The following is a 15,789-nucleotide window of genomic DNA, read 5'->3' on the forward strand; positions in this document are numbered from 1 at the left end:
AAAACCCACTTCTCCAGACGCCCCAGCACATCCCCTAAAAAAGCAACGTATGGTCAAATTAGAACCAAGGTGGCCGCCAGCTGTCCTCCCACCCGAGGCCTGCTGTGACCCATCGTCACCTTCAAAGAGGCCGTTCAGGGAGCAGAGAAGAGCTATAAAATACACACACATGCCTATTTTTCTTTTCCCCACCAGCATCGCTGGGGCCTTGGCCACACATCCATGTTTCACAAAGAACTCCTTTGAAGCAAGAACGGGGCCCCGGAGGGGCGCCCACAGAAACCCACAAGAGCCCACTGTTCTTGGGGGGGCCCTCACTGGGGTCCGGGTTTGCCGGAGCTGGCCCCATCTCAGCAAGGGCAGGGTGAGGGCCACATCTGCGGAAGCCGGGACCCCGACGAGAGGGGGTTGCAAAAAAGGCTGGCGGCTGGGCTGGGAGAAGCGGCTGTAATCCCAAGTAGCCTTCCTCCGGAGTTGTGGAACTTCCCTGTGGCCGCGGCCGCTGCTTACCCTTGAGGGACCTCTCTTGGTGCGAGAGAAGAATTCCAGTTTCCTGGACTCGCAGGCTGGCAGGGAACTCGAGGAGGGGCTGGACCAGGATGTGGGGCAGAGCTCCGAATTCGGGGCTGGCGGGTGGATTCAGGAGTGCAGCCCACGCTGGCTTAAGTCACCAAGTGGGATGGGCCCGGATTGGCCAAGACCTACGGGGGGGACCCAGCCAGGGGTCAAGAGAGAGAGAGAGACACCATACGCACCCGTGGTGGAAACCCGATGGGACTTTGGCATGGTCTGAAATGACTTTTTTTTTTTTTTTTAATTTCAATGATGAGTTGTTAAAATGTGGACAAAGCAAAGCAGAGCCGAGCATTCGCCACGAGCCAGTGCTTGATGGCTGCGGGCTAGGTGCTGCCCTAAGTTATACTCCGCGGGGTGGTGGGGCCACTAGAATCCCATTTCACAGGTGAGGCATCGGGAGGCGGAGACATGGGAGAGAGGTCACACACACAGCAAGCCAGTGGCAGGGCAGGGATGTGAATCCGGGCCTGCTCTAGTTAGCTCACCGATGGGCTGCCCTCCGTGGCCAAAGTGAACGATCTGATGCATTTGGCGTAGCTGTCCCCGTGGCGAAGACAGTGAACCCAGCCGTCACTCCCAAACGTTCCCTCCTGCCCTTTGTCGTGCCTCTCTCTCGCCTCTCCTCGGGCAACCTCTGATCTGTTTTCTGGCAGTTGACATCACGTTGCACTTTCTATAATGGCAAATAAACGGAACCTTGCAGTACGTAACCTTTTGGGTCTGGCTTCTTTCATTCTGCGTAATGCCCTGAAGGCACATCTGTGCTGTGGTGAGTGTCCCTGGTTCATTGTGGTTCATCCATTGCCCGGATGATGGACATTGGGCTTGTTCCCATAGGGGACGATGCTGTGAGCATGCATGTCCCAGATCTCTGATGGGCACCCGCTTTCGTTTCTGTCAGGGAGACACCAAGGAGGGAAGAGTCGAGCTCCGTGGTGGGTCTGTCACTACCTTTTGCAGAAATTGCCAACCTGCCTTTTCAAGCCACTGGGCCGTTTTGCGTTTCTGGCAGCCCGCGTGCCAGAGAGTTCTGGTTTCTCCTCATCCTTGCCATCACTTCCTCGTGTCAGCTTTTTTCATGTTACCGTCCGGGCAGGAGATCAGGGTCGACCTCGTGTCCTGGGTTGTGAGGCTCCAGGTGGTTTTATATTCCACTCTTCTGTTTTGTCTGATTTTTTCTTTCTTTCTCAGCATCAAGAATATGCTGAGAATGGAGGCACCCGGGTGGTTTAGTCGAAGGTTAAGCATCCAACTTCAGCTCAGGTCATGATCTTGTGGTCCGTGAGTTTGAGCCCCACGTCGGGCTCTATGCTGACAGCTCGGAGCCTGGAGCCTGTTTCAGATTCTGTGTCTCCCTCTCTCTCTCTGCTCCTCCCCTGCTCGTGCTCTGTCTCTCTCTCAAAAGTAAAGAATCATTTTTTGAAAATTAAAAAAAAAAAGAATATACTGAGAATGATTTTAGGGGCGTCTGGGTGGCTGTCGGCTGAGTGTCCGACTCTTGATTTCAGCTCAGGTCGTGATCTCAAAGTCTGTGTGATCGAGCCCTGAATTGGGCTCTGTGCTGACAGCGTGGAGACTGCTTGGGATTCTCTCTCTTCCTCTCTCTCTCTCTCTGCCCCTCCCCTGCTCACATGTCCGCTCGCTTTCTGTCTCTCAAAATAAACAAATTTTAAACTATTAAAATTAAAATTAAAAAAAGAATATTCTACTGTTACAGTCAGGGACCCTCTGTCTCATACACACAAACCTGGTTTTCTCCCAAATAGGAAAAACAAACAAAGATTGAATGCCAATTGAACAGCTGCTTAGTTTTACTTGAAAGTTGCATGAAAGGCCCAGGGTTTCCTTTTAAAGTGACGAAAATATTCTGGAACTGGATAGAGCCGACGGTTGCACAACGTCATGGATGCACTAAATGCCACTGAATTGTCCACTTGAGAATTGCTAAGGCGGTAAAGTTTATGTTATGTGAATTTTTTCAATTCAATCTTTTAAAAAGTTGCATCAGAATAACCTGAATATCTCAGTGAGATACCACTTCGCATCCAGCTGTTTGGAAAAAATGACCAAGTGAGATGATACCCAGCGTGGTGAGAATGGGGGTCCTGGGGAACCTCACAGATGGGGCCGGAAGGGGTTGCTGGTGTTACTTCCGGTGGCCGTGCTGAACCAGGAGCCGGTTCCCCCTCTTCCAGTGGAATATTCACATGCCCTGCAATTTGGCCGAGAGAAGTTGCTGGATATGTTGGAGGTGTCCACAGCTGGGCAAACATGGCTCAGTGCTGATTAGAGGAGACCAGAAAGCCATCAGAAGCTTTGAGAGATGGGCACCAACATGGCCACAGCTCAGAAATAGAATCACCACATGAGAAAGAGTAAGTGTCCCTAAGATCACAGGTAGCATGATGACCTTTATAAAGTTAAACACAATCCAGCTAAAAATGGACATGCATTTGTAGTAACACATAGAGTTACCCGCCCCCCCCCCCCCAAATAGAGCATAAGTTGAATGGAGGGTTCTAGATGAAGGGTACCTGGTGGGGGTATTAGTTTTCTGGGGCTGCTGTAACAAGTCACGCCAGACCGGGTGGCTTTTAGGCCATGAATTTATCCTCTCGTGGTGTCAGCAGGGCCGTGCTCCTGCCAAAGCCAGAGGATGCTTCCTGGTCTCTTCCAGCTTGTGGGGGCCCCAGGTGTTCTCCGGCTTGTGGTCCCATCATTCCAAACTCCGCCTCTGTGTCCACATGACCTTCTCGCTATGTGTGTCTCTTCTTCTGTCTCTCGTATGGACACTTGTCATTGGAGTCAGGACCTACCCTAAATCCAGGACGATCTCCTCTAGAGGTCCTTCACTTAAGTAGATCTGCAAGGGCCCTTTGTCCCAATAAGGTCACATCCATAGGTCCTGGGGGGGGGGGCAGGACTTGGCCATATCTTTTGGGGGAACACCATTCAACCTATTATAGGAAGCAAGTGTTAATTTTTGCTTGTTAGAGGTTTTTTTAAAAAGTTTATTTATTTATTATTGAGAGAGAGAGAGAGAGAGGATGTGCACACAAGCGGGGCAGGGGCAGAGAGAGAGAGAATCCCAAGTGGGTTCTGCATTGTCAGTGTGGTGCCCGATGCGGGGCTCAAACTCATGAACTGCAAGATCATGCCCTGAGCCGAAGTCGGACGCTTGACCGATTGAGCCACCCAGGCATCCTTTGCCTGTTAGATTTTTAAAAACAACTAGTAACCAAGTCAACAAAAGTGGTCGCAGAACTCCCAGTGATGAGAATATGGCCAAACCAAGCATTATTTTTTCTCATCCTTTCCATGTCACATCCTAAAAAAAAAAAAAAAGCCCTCGGCGGGGGGGGGGGGGGGGGGCACGCAGTGGTCAGTGTTAACAATACAGGTATCTGGGACCATCCAGAACCTTCTCAATCTGAGTGCCCTGGTGGGGGGTGGGGTGGGCTCCTTGGAGATTGAGTCCTTCAAATCGGAGATGCCTGCAGCAAGGGGGGATACCCAGCCCCTTTGAAACGCCTCATGGTTCCCTTCTGGGACAATTTCTCCTGGACCATTTTTAAGACTATCCAGGCAAATCCCACCCCCAACTCCCCTAGCGTTGGATTTCAAAAGCAGTGTGTTTCACTGCTCTGAGCCTCGGTTTCTACTCCTGGAAAAACGGGCCAGTGCCACTAACTCGCTGGTCGTCAGGTGATGCTGTCCCCATGTTTGTTTCACAGCAGGGGAATAGTACTTTTCACATTTGGGGCCAGATTTCATGTTGAGGTTGAGGGGACTGACTTGTGGGTTGTAGGACACTTAGCAGCATCCCTGGTCTCTACCCACTAGATGCCAGTATAGAGTTGCCAGATTCAGCAAATACAAATACAGGATGCCCAGGGCAAATCTGAATTTCCGATGAACGTATAATAATTTTTTAGCCTAAGCGTATTCCAAATATTGCATGGCACATACTTACACTAAAAAAACATTGACAAGGGTGCCAAGACAGTTCAGTGGGGAAAGAACAATCTCTTCAACAAATGGTGCTGGGACATCTGGATGTCCACACGCAAAAGAATGAGGTTGGACCCCTACCATATAGACCTTGGATATCTGTGACCTTGGATGAGTCAATAGTCCCTTACTTGGTTATAAAAAGCACAATCAACAAAACAGAAAACAGGTAGGGTAGACTTTACCAAAATTTAAAACATTTCTGCTATGACAAATACCGTCAGGAGAGTGAAAAAGACAAGCCACAGACTGGGAGAAAGCATTTGCAAAGCACACGTCTGACAAGGGACTTGTATCCAGAATACAGAAAGAACTCTTACAATGCTGATAAAAATATAAATAATTTAAAAGAGACGAAGGACTTGAATAGACATTTCTCCTCCAGAAAACAACCTTAAAAACAATTGGAGGACTCACACTTCCTGATTTTGGAAATTACTAAAAAACCACGGTAATCAGGATGGAGGGGTACTAGCATGAGGACAAACAAATATATTAATGCAACAGGATGGGGAATCCAGAAATAAAGCCTGAAGTTCGTGATCAGTTGATTTTCAAGAAGGGTGCTATCTTCGTCTGCTTGGGCTGTTACCACAAAACATGATACAATTCTCCTGAGTACAACTGAGAATGAACTAATCCTTTCTCCAGAAAGAGTGCAAAGTCTTTGGGGGATGTTTACTCTTGACCTCGATATCTTGTAAGTTGATTACTATGATGCGAAGCTAACCATACTTACATACTATGATATAAAGTCAATACATCACATCACATGATGAGGAGATAAGGAAGAAAACAAAGATATTTGCTGTATACATTATACACACACATGCGGAACAAAAGAAGTTAGAAATACTCATGACAGTGACAGTCCTCATCTCCATAACTGGTCATGTGGCCATAGCTGGTATATACTACCTTCTTCCACCACCCATCCCATATTCCCTTTGTTCTCAGCAAGCACCTGAGTGGGCATGGTTCTTTATTTCACGGGATGAGCCAAATCTTCATTCCTCAAAGGTCTGGGCCATTAATAGTCTTGGCTGAATTGCGTTGTTGTAATTTTCCATTGACCTTAATGGTGATCCAAAGGGCATGGTCATACTTAGAGAAAACTTCAGCGATCTCCTACATGCCATATACACTCTTCCTTACCTGCATTGTGAGGTAGCTGGCCAGTTTCCCCTTGGTGGTCAGGATCAATAACCCAGCCGGGAGAGTAACTCCCTTCTTCACCTATTAACTCCAAGGCACGGGGAACCCCAAGTGGCTGGGTGGTCATCTTAACTTCAAGTTCAGTGGAATCATTGTTGTTTCTCCCGGTCTAAGCATTCCTCCCTTTGAAATGAAGACCTCTAGGGGCACCTGGGTGGCTCAGTCAGTTGAGCTTGCAACTTCGGCTCAAGGTCATGAGCTCGCAGTTCCTGAGTTCGAGCCCCGCGTCAGGCTCTGGACTGACAGCACGGAGCCTGCTTGGGATTCTCTGTCTCTCTCTGTCTGTCCCTCCCCTACTCTCTCTCTCAAAATAAATAAATAAACATTAAAAGAAAAAAGAGAAATGAAGACCTCTAGGCCAGGAGAGCAGAAGGTCATGGGGACAGGAAGCAAAAACTTTGCGAGGGTGACACTGGGGGTGAAAACGTGTGGTGGCACTCCCATCTCCGCCCCTTGATTCCCAGATCCGTGAATCCTGCCTGTGGGAAAAGCAGCACCGCATATAGGGTGATGATTCAGAGCACATGCAGCCTCCTGGAGAACCGTGCCCCAGCCCGGAAATGTATTGCTACCTTGCTGGCACCCCCCCCCCCAAGTCTTCAAATGGCTGTTCCACTACTGGTCTGCCAAACCAGCTGTTCCACGGTGGTGGGGAGCATGGGAAAAAACAACGAATTTCATACACACGGGTCCATGGCTGCACTTTATATGCTGGCAAGCGAGTTCCTTGGTCAGAAGCAGTGCTGTGTGGAACACCATGATGGCGGATAAGGCATTCTGTTAAGTCCACAGATGGTAGTTTTGGCAGAAGCGTTGCATGCAGGGAAAGCAATTCCGTATCCAGAGTAAGTATCATTCCAGTAAGGACAAAATGCTCCTTTTTCCATAATGGAACCATTGTAATCAACCTACCACGAGGTAGCTGGCTGATGACCTCGGGGAATGGTGCCATATCGGGGGCTCAGCGTTGGTCTCTGCTACTGGCAGATGGGACACTCAGCGGTGGCGAAAGCCAGACTGGCCTTGGTGAGTGGAAGTTCATGTTGAGCCCATATATAACCTCCATTCCTGCCACATGGCCAAAAGGTTCATGAGCCCACTGGATAATGGGCAGGGGTGGCTGGGGAAGGAGGCTGCCTGGTATCCACAGAACAGGTTATCCTATCCACTTGATTATTAAAATCCTCCTCTGCTGGGGCTCCTGGGTGACTCAGTCAGTTAAGCATCTGACTCTTGATTTCCGCTCGGGTCGCCATCTCACGGTTCATGAGATCGAGCCCTGCGTCAGTCTCTGGGCTGACATTGGGGAACCTGCTTAGGAATCTCTTTCCCTGTCTCTCTTTCTGCCCTCCCCTGTTCACTCTCTCTCTCTCTTTCTCTCAAAAATAAATAAACATTTAAAACAAAATAAAAGCCTCCTCTGCTGAGGTCACCCTTTGGTAAACATTCACATGGGACATAAATATCTTCACATGTTCCCTGTTCAAAGAGGCCTATTAACATACCTCCTTCCCAGATTTCTTTGTCACCAATTTTCCGATTGTCTTCCTTCCAATTCTCTGACCATCCAAACAAACCGTTCGCACAGCCCATAAATCAGCATAAAATTGCATGTTTGGCCTTTTCTCCTTCCAAGCAAAATGAGCAACTAAGTGCACGGCTTGAAGTTTTGCCACTGGGCAGACTGCCCTTCACCATTGTCCTTAAGGGATGTCCCAGAGGGACGGTAGTGTTGCAGCTGTCCCCTTTAGGTGGTGCCTGTATATCGTATAATCCAGACCCGAGATCACGTGCTCTGCCAGCTGATCATAATAAACTTCATATGAGGCCATAGATACAGCTACAGGCGAGAGGAGACCATATAGCAGAGGTGGGGACCATGGGCATTCGGGCCACTTTTTTTTTTTTAAGTTTGTTTACTTATTTATTTATTAAAAAACTTTTTTTTAATGTTTTTATTTATTTTTGAGACAGAGACAGAGCACGAGCATGGGAGGGTCAGAGAGAGGGGAGACACAGAATCCGAAGCAGGCTCCAGGCTCCGAGCTGTCAGCACAGAGCCCGACCCGGGGCTCGAACTCACGGAGTGTGAGATCGTGACCTGAGCTGAAGTTGGACGCTTAACCAACTGAGCCACCCAGGCACCCCTGTTATTTATTTATTTATTTATTTATTTATTTATTTAGAGTGAGTGGGGAAGGGACAGAGGGAGAGGGAGAGAGAGATACCCAAGCAGTCTCCGTGCTGTCAGCGCAGATCCCAACGCGGGGCTCAAACCCATGAACCGTGAGATCATGACCTGAGCTGAAACCAAGAGTCGGGCGCTTAACTGACTGAGCCACCCGGGTGCCCCAACCGGCTGCTTCTTTGTGGCATTTACTTGTGCCTTTGGGGTCGGCTTGGGCCAGATCGTGTATATACCACTCCCATACTATGGTGGAGGGCTGCCGTGTACATCCACCTTTACGTTGATGTGTCAGACAATATATAGTTCATGCTGGGCTGCTCAGGTCATATGGTACCTTGGTGGCTCCATGGTGAAGCATTCAGTCTCTACTAAGGCCCGGTAGCAGGCCTACAGAGGCCTGCAGAGGATGGCAGTCCTCTCCCCCAAATCCTAAGGGCCTGCACTGCGATTTGCTTACAGCAAATTCTATCGGCCACTGCCTCTTCCAGCATGATCGAGATGGCTGGATCTCATGGCCCAAGTGGCAGGGCAACTTTTGGGGCCGTCATTTCGGTTTCTCTCTTGTTCTGGGCCTCACTTAAAACTCAGTTTTTTGAGTCACCCAGGCCGGAGTGGGCCACCCAAAGGAGGCATCTGTTGCCTCCAAAATCACGGAGGCCCACCAGACATGGTGCTTCTTTTTGGCTTGTGGTAGGGGCCAGATGCAACACCTCATCGTTCACCTTAGAAGGGGGAGTCTCGACGTTCCCCACACCGCTGCACCCCTAGAAGTTTTACAGAGATAGAGGGTCCCTGAAATTTTGTCAGATTTATTTCCCATCTTCTGACATGCAACTGTCTTACCAATAAGTGTAGAGCGTTTTCTCCTTCTTACTCACAAGGCTCAATCTACATACCGCTATCAGTGTAATGGCCTGGTGTGGTATCTCGTGGAAGGGAAAGACGATCGAGATTCCTGATACCTAACTTATGACATAAGGCTGGAGAGTTGCTACGCCCCTGAGATAGGAAAGTGAGGGTGTACGGCTGGCTTCGCCAGCTGAAAGCAAACTACTTCTGGGGGGCCCTATGGACAGGGCTGGAGAAAAAGGCATTTACCAGCCCAATAGCTGCATACCAGGTACCAGGGGAGGGTGTTCATTTGCTTAAGCGATGAAACCACTTTGGTAGAACAGCTACAATTACAGTGACCACCTGGTTAAGCTTGCAATAATCTACGGTCATTCTCCAAGCTCCATCTGTCGTCTGCACAAGCCATGGAGGAGAGGGGAACGGGAATGTAGTGAGAATCACCACCCCTGCCTCTTTCAAGTCCTTGGTGGCAGCACTAATCTCCGGAATTGCAAGAATGCAGTATTGCTTTGGTTTACCATTTTGTCAGGTGGAAGCAGTTCCAGCGGCTTTCCCTCTGCCATTCCCCCCATAAGAGCCCTTACTCCACAGATCAGGGAACGGATATGAAGATTCCGCCAGCTGCTAAGTGTGCATTCCAGTTGTGCATTCCAGAACCGGGTGAAGAGCCACAGGATGGTTTTGGGGACCACTGAACCCATATCTCACCTCCATAAGGGCCTATGGAGGGCCACTCTGACTGGTGGACAACAGTGACATTTCGGGTCTCCTGGAACTAATGTCAGTTCAGAGCCAACGTCCAGTAATCCCCGAAAGGTCTGATTATTGCCTTTTCCCCAATGCACAGTCACCCTGGTAAGGGCCAGAGGTCCTGTGGTGGAAGGCTGAGAGAAAGATGAACAGTATAAATTTTCACTAGTGTGCTGGAGTCCTTCCTCAAGGTGACCCAGCCTCCCCTTCATTCAAAGGACTTGGGTTTGTGAACTGGTTCAAGTCTGGAAGTTGATTGAGGGGCTGCGACTCTGTTTTTTTGTTTTTTTTTTTTTTAATTTTTTTTTTTTTAACGTTTATTTATTTTTGAGACAGAGAGAGACACAGCATGAGCGGCGGAGGGGCAGAGAAAGAGGGAGACACAGAATCGGAAGCAGGCTCCAGGCTCTGAGCCATCAGCCCAGAGCCCCACGCGGGGCTCGAACTCACGGACCGCGAGATCGTGACCTGAGCCGAAGTCGGACGCTTAACCGACTGAGCCACCCAGGCGCCCCGACTCTGTTTTTTATGATTCAAGATGGACTTTTGTTCACTTGATCTAGGACTCTTCTGCTTGTGCAGAGCAAATAAGGACTTAGTAAGCTTCACGTTTATTTCACTTCTGGGAGTAGAATGATCAGCTAGCTAAAGCCACAGAATAGTCTGTGGGTCAGACTTTTCTCATGGCTGCTTCGACTCTGCTATCCATTATGGTAACCATACCTGCCTTGCCTTTGGTGGTTGAGTGCCACCACTTGGCCCCTACCACTAGAGTCTGGTTACTCTCATTTCATTTAGGTTTCTCAATTCAGTGGCAGCAGTCACCACTGTAAGTTCTGGTCTGCAGAAATGAGTGATCAGAGAGTTCGAGGACGCTGGGCCCCTCCCCCACCTCCCTGCAAATTCACTTCTCAAAGTCCCAGCGGAAGGTGTGTCCTCTGGACCCTCTGAGGATTGTCTTAAATTGCAATCCACTCTAACATTCTAACCTCTGGTAAGCCTTTGGCTTCTTTTCTCTAAAGTAAGCCACAGAGACTGTTAAATTGTTTATTTCTCCTTTCAACTTTATCACATTTTGTTTATGCGTTTTGGGACTTTGTTGTTAGGTCCATGTATGTTTATAGTTATTATATCTTCCTAATAGATGGAAACTTTTATCATTATATGGTGCTCTTTGTCTCGAGTAACAATTTTAATCTTAACATTTATTTTATCTGATATTAGTATAGCCAATCCAGCTCGATTTCTTTCTCCATCCCTCTACTTTCAACCTATTTGTGTCTTTGAATCTAAAGTGAGTTTCTCTTTTTTTAAACATTTCTTTTAATGTTTATTTATTTTTTTTATTTTTTTTCAACGTTTTTTATTTATTTTTGGGACAGAGAGAGACAGAGCATGAACGGGGGAGGGGCAGAGAGAGAGGGAGACACAGAATCGGAAACAGGCTCCTCCAGGCTCCGAGCCATCAGCCCAGAGCCTGACGCGGGGCTCGAACTCACGGACCGCGAGATCGTGACCTGGCTGAAGTTGGACGCTTAACCGACTGGGCCACCCAGGCGCCCCTTAATGTTTATTTTTGAGAGAAAGAGAGAGCGTGAGCGGGGAAGGGGCAGAGAGAGAGAGAGAGAGAGAGAGAGAGAGAGAGACACAGAATTCGAAGCAGGCTCCAGGCTCCAGGGCTGACAGCTGTCAGCACAGAGCCCAACACTGGGCTCGAACTCATGAACCGTGAGATCATGACCTGAGCCGATGTCAGAGGCTTAACCGACTGAACCACCCAGGTACCCCTAAAGTGAGTCTCTTGTAGACAGCATATAGTTGGATCATTTTTTTTAATGTGTTTTTTTAATGTTTATTTTTGAGAGAGAGGGAGAGAGCGCGTGCGCACAAGTTTGCATGCACAGTGAGGGATAGAGAGAAATGGAGACAGAGAATCTGAAGCAGGCCCTGTGCCAACAGCAGAGAACCTGATGTGGGGCTCGAACTCACAAACTGCAAGATCATGACCTGAGCCAAAGTCAGACGCTTAACCAATTGAGTCACCTAGGCACCCCTGGATCATTTTTAAAAAATCCATCTGATAATCTCTGCCCTTTTAGTGAAAAGTTTAATCCATTTACATTTAAATAATTACCGATGAGTACTTATTTCTGCCATGTGGCTATTGGCTCTTTATGTGTCTGTGTCTCTCCCTCCACCAATTCCTCCATTACCAACTTCTTTTGTTAATGTTTTAGTGTACCATCCAAATGCCATTTTGCAGATGTGACTGTATGTAGAAAATAAGAGGAAATCCTTAGAAGTGGAATTGCTAGGTCAAAGGACGAGGGGGAGGGGATGTGTTTAAAACTCTGATGGGTGTTACCAGATTGGTCTTAAATGCTTCTACCAATTCAATTGGATATTTTCCAAAGAGGGCTTTATGTTTTATTGAAACCATCCATTGGCTTGTTGGGATTTCCTCTTCAACTGTGTCTTCCTGGAGAGGGGACCTAATTATTCAATTTCTGTATTCCCACATTTTAGTGCATGGTAGGAGGCCAGAAAAGATGTAAAGAAAGAAAAAGGAACCTCTTATCATGTAGTGACAGGAGTATTGGAAAATGAAGAACCATTCAGGATCAGGAACTTTTAGTGTAGCTGTGCAAACCAGGAGCCCTATGAACTGACTTCAAGCATTTAGAGAGCCCCAGAATCTCGGGACAAATAGGGAATTGGAGGTGGGGAGGTTCTCTGAGATACTATATAGAAAAGGAAGCTGAAGCTTGGAGTTAAGTTCATAAACCAGTAGCTGAGCCTGGGACAAACTTTTACTTAGCACCCATGTGTGGGTTATTATTATCCCCTTGGGGAAGACTGTGTGATGTGAACAAAGCCAATCCCTGTCCATGTGGAAATTTCCTTAATGTAGTTTTCATCCTATCTGCTTTATTATATGTTTTAACGTTTCGATTTTTAAGCAATCTCTACATCCAACGTGGGACTTAAACTTACAACCCAGAGATCAAGATTCGGAGGCTCCACCGACTGAGCCAGCCCGGGGCTCCTCTTCATCCTATCATAATGGATAGTATTTAACCTCTCCCCAGGGAGGAAACTCTAGGCTCAGAGAGTTGAAGTCACTTGTACAAAGTCACACAGCCAGAAGGTGTCTCGGTCTGGATTTCACCCCAGAGCAAGTGCTCCCGATCAACTTTGCCATATACTACCTCTGAATAGCGATTACAATTATGTAATTATAACTAACGTAATTAATAATTGCAATATAGCATTATAACGTTAGTATAGCTAATATATTAACATTATTGTTATGATGATTACTGTCCTAAAAAGCAGCAGCAACCACCTTTGCCCTGGGCCACCCTCCATGATAAGGGCTGTCCCTATTCTTTTATTCAACCAATGAATGCTGACCACCTGTTTTGTGCCAGGTACTCCCCCCCCTCCCCATTTCACAGATGGGGAAACTGAGGCCCAGGAAGCTTCTCCCAGAGTTTGAGGTATACCGCAACTGGGTGTTCCGAGACCACCTTTGGAAAGCAACCGGATAGTGCTCAATTAACCCGAGGCAGTCTCGCCGCCCCTACAGACGGAACCACCGCGGTCACACCGCCCACCGCCCAGCGCTACTGAACAGCGGTTGGGGCGGGACCACGTCCTCGTGAGGCCGCCGCGACGGCGGTTAGAAACCCTGCCCCCCGCGCGTGCGCCCTGCCTGTTCCGCCGGCCCGCTCAGCTGCGGGTGTCCGGGCGCGGTTGGAGGCGTCCCCGAGGAGCGCGCGCGCTTGCGCCGGCGTCGGGCTCGCGCACGCGCACCTGCGCCGGCGTCGGGCTCGCGCACGCGCACGACGGCGGCGGCGACGGCGGTTCCTGCCGGGGGCTGCGAGTGGCGGGCGGCTCGGAGGGGAGCAGCGTCGCTGAGGGGCTCGGCGGCAGTGGCGGCGGCTCGGCACGCGTGGCTCTTGGCCCGGCTCGCGCAGCGGCGGGCGTTTCAGTCCGGTTCAGGGGCGTGGGCGCGGCGGCGGCGGCGGCCTGAGGCCTGCGGCCTAGGCCTCAGTGCGGCGGCGGGCTCGAGTGCGGCGCGGGGCCGGCCTGAGGGCCCTACTCGGCGGCACCATGAGTGTGGAGGCGTACGGGCCCAGTTCGCAGACGCTCACCTTCCTGGACACTGAGGAAGCCGAGCTGCTTGGCGCCGACACGCAGGGCTCGGAGTTCGAGTTCACCGACTTCACCCTCCCCAGCCAGACGCAGACGCCCCCAGGTGGCCCCGGCGGCCCCGGAGGAGGTGGTGCGGGAGGCCCGGTCGGCGCTGGCGCGGGCGCTGCGGCCGGACAGCTGGACGCGCAGGTGAGCGGCACATGGCGGCGCCGGAAGCCCGGGCCGGGCCTCGGCGCCCGGGAACCTGCCCCGAGTCCCGCACTCCGGCGGCGTCCGAAGTAACCTGTTCCAGGTCCCTCACTCAGGCCCGGCCCAGGCTGACCTTCCCCGGGCTCCCCGATCCGGCCGGGTCCGGAGTAACCTGCCTCGGCTCCCGGTCTCTAGCGGGGCCGGGGCAGACCTGTTTCGAGTCCCGCTCCGGTGGGGTCCGGGTGATCTGGTCAGGATCTACTTCAGGCCGCGTCTTAGGTCACCTGCCCGAAGTCGCCTTCTGGGCGTGTCCGAGGTGACCTGCCGTCGGGGGTGACCTGTCCCCAAGTTTTCCTCCAGCTGAGTCCGTGCCCTGTTCAAGCCAGCTCCGTGGTGATCCGTCCTCCCTGCCCCCACCCCCCACCTGTGGTCCCAGCCGTCTGGGCATTCCCCCTCGCCCGCCCCCGGTCATGCCCACTAAACCGCGGGTTCAAATTTCCCCGGGCCCAGGGACGCTGGAGAGGGCAGGGTCGAAGCTCCCGGAGTAGAAACGGAATTTCAGCCTCCAGCTGAGAACCCCACACTCGCTGGTTATGAAGATTATTCAAGAGACAGGTTGCGTTTTGTTTTTCCTTCTTGCATTGCCTGTTGCTGAAACCGACTTGTTATGTAACTCCCCAGCTCTGTCTTGGAAAAGTTAGGTTTGAGTTTGTTCCTCCAATGGGGGCAGTGATAGTGGGTTTTACATAAGTGGTACTGCCACGTTGGAAAATTTTGTTTTTAATGACGTGAATGTTTAGGGAAAGCTACTTAGGTATTTTAAGTTTGGGTTTGGGTTATGAGAAGTATTAGGGACGCACTTCCTGAACCTAGGTCCCAGCCCTGGAGTGGCAGAGGGGACTGGCTGGGGTTTTGGGGTGGGATCCCTTGTCACAGGTGTTCCTTGGCATGAGGATCCACTGTCAGGGCTGGGGGAGCCGCCCCATCCTCAGCCAGAGTGAGCTCAGACTCTGTCCTTGGGGGAGGAGGGCTAGCATTCTAGTTGATTGAGTCACTCTCGTGGGTAGACCACCCACTTGGATTTTCTTTTAGCCCCTAATAGAAGCAGAAAACATTTGACTCATTCTAACCCCAGATTTCCTTAAAAATAGATGCCTGATGGGTGGAGCATCAGGGAGAACAGGTGTGCAAGTATGTATTTTTTCAGCTTGGTTTACATATGGTGGAGGAAGATAGGAGAGAGTTTGCCTGGAGAAACGAATGAGCCGTTGGACACTCATGATGACACCTGTAGACCTCTCTGTTTTCACAGCTGTGAAATGGGGGTATAGGAGTTTTATTTTTGTTACACTTTTCAACATACCTGAAATCTGCACTTATGTTTGGATGGACCAGAAACATACATGAAATCTGGACTCAAGTTTGGATGGACCAGATAACGCTGTTTGTAACTTGTGTCCAGTGCGTCCGGAGGCTGACGATAAAGATCACTCAGTTGAGCGATGTGCCATGGTTAGTGGCAGCTCAGGGTTGGTAAAGGTAATCGTTTTATTGCAAATTCTTTTTAAGACTTTTATTGCATATTCTTTTCTTTATATTGGCCAGTGTTTTTCTGGCCAGTGTAAAACAGCTCTGAGTTCTAGTTTTGTTCCTTGTATTCTGTTTGTGATCAGTGAGTTACAGGGCATGCCCTTCTCTTTCAGTTGAAATAATCTATTTTTCTGCACCTGAGCACTGAGTTGTATAAAATAGGAGCTTTAAAACTCTCCACCAGAGGTAAATGTTGCAGTTGAGCTCACCTGAGTTCTGATGACATCAAAAGGGTTTATCCTTCTTTACTTTTAATTAAC

General features: G+C 49.7%; 1 protein-coding gene and 1 pseudogene across 2 annotated transcripts in view; one reads left to right on the top strand and one right to left on the bottom strand.

The window, feature by feature from the left end:
- Window positions 1–1,370: 1,370 nt before the first annotated feature.
- Window positions 1,371–11,749, bottom strand: LOC128775682 (uncharacterized; annotated as a pseudogene).
- Window positions 11,750–13,433: 1,684 nt separating this feature from the next.
- UPF1 (UPF1 RNA helicase and ATPase) overlaps window positions 13,434–15,789 on the top strand; it is a 37,468-nt gene continuing 35,112 nt past the window's right edge. For both annotated transcript variants that reach the window (XM_053897775.1, XM_053897776.1), the window contains exon 1: window positions 13,434–13,939. In XM_053897775.1, coding sequence (XP_053753750.1) covers window positions 13,709–13,939 — 231 coding nt within the window. In that variant the 5' untranslated portion in view covers window positions 13,434–13,708. The remainder of the gene's footprint in view (window positions 13,940–15,789) is intronic.

This window comes from Panthera pardus, unplaced genomic scaffold, assembly GCF_024362965.1.
Source record: "Panthera pardus isolate Hobbes unplaced genomic scaffold, ASM2436296v1 HiC_scaffold_8, whole genome shotgun sequence".
Lineage (NCBI taxonomy): Eukaryota > Metazoa > Chordata > Mammalia > Carnivora > Felidae > Panthera > Panthera pardus.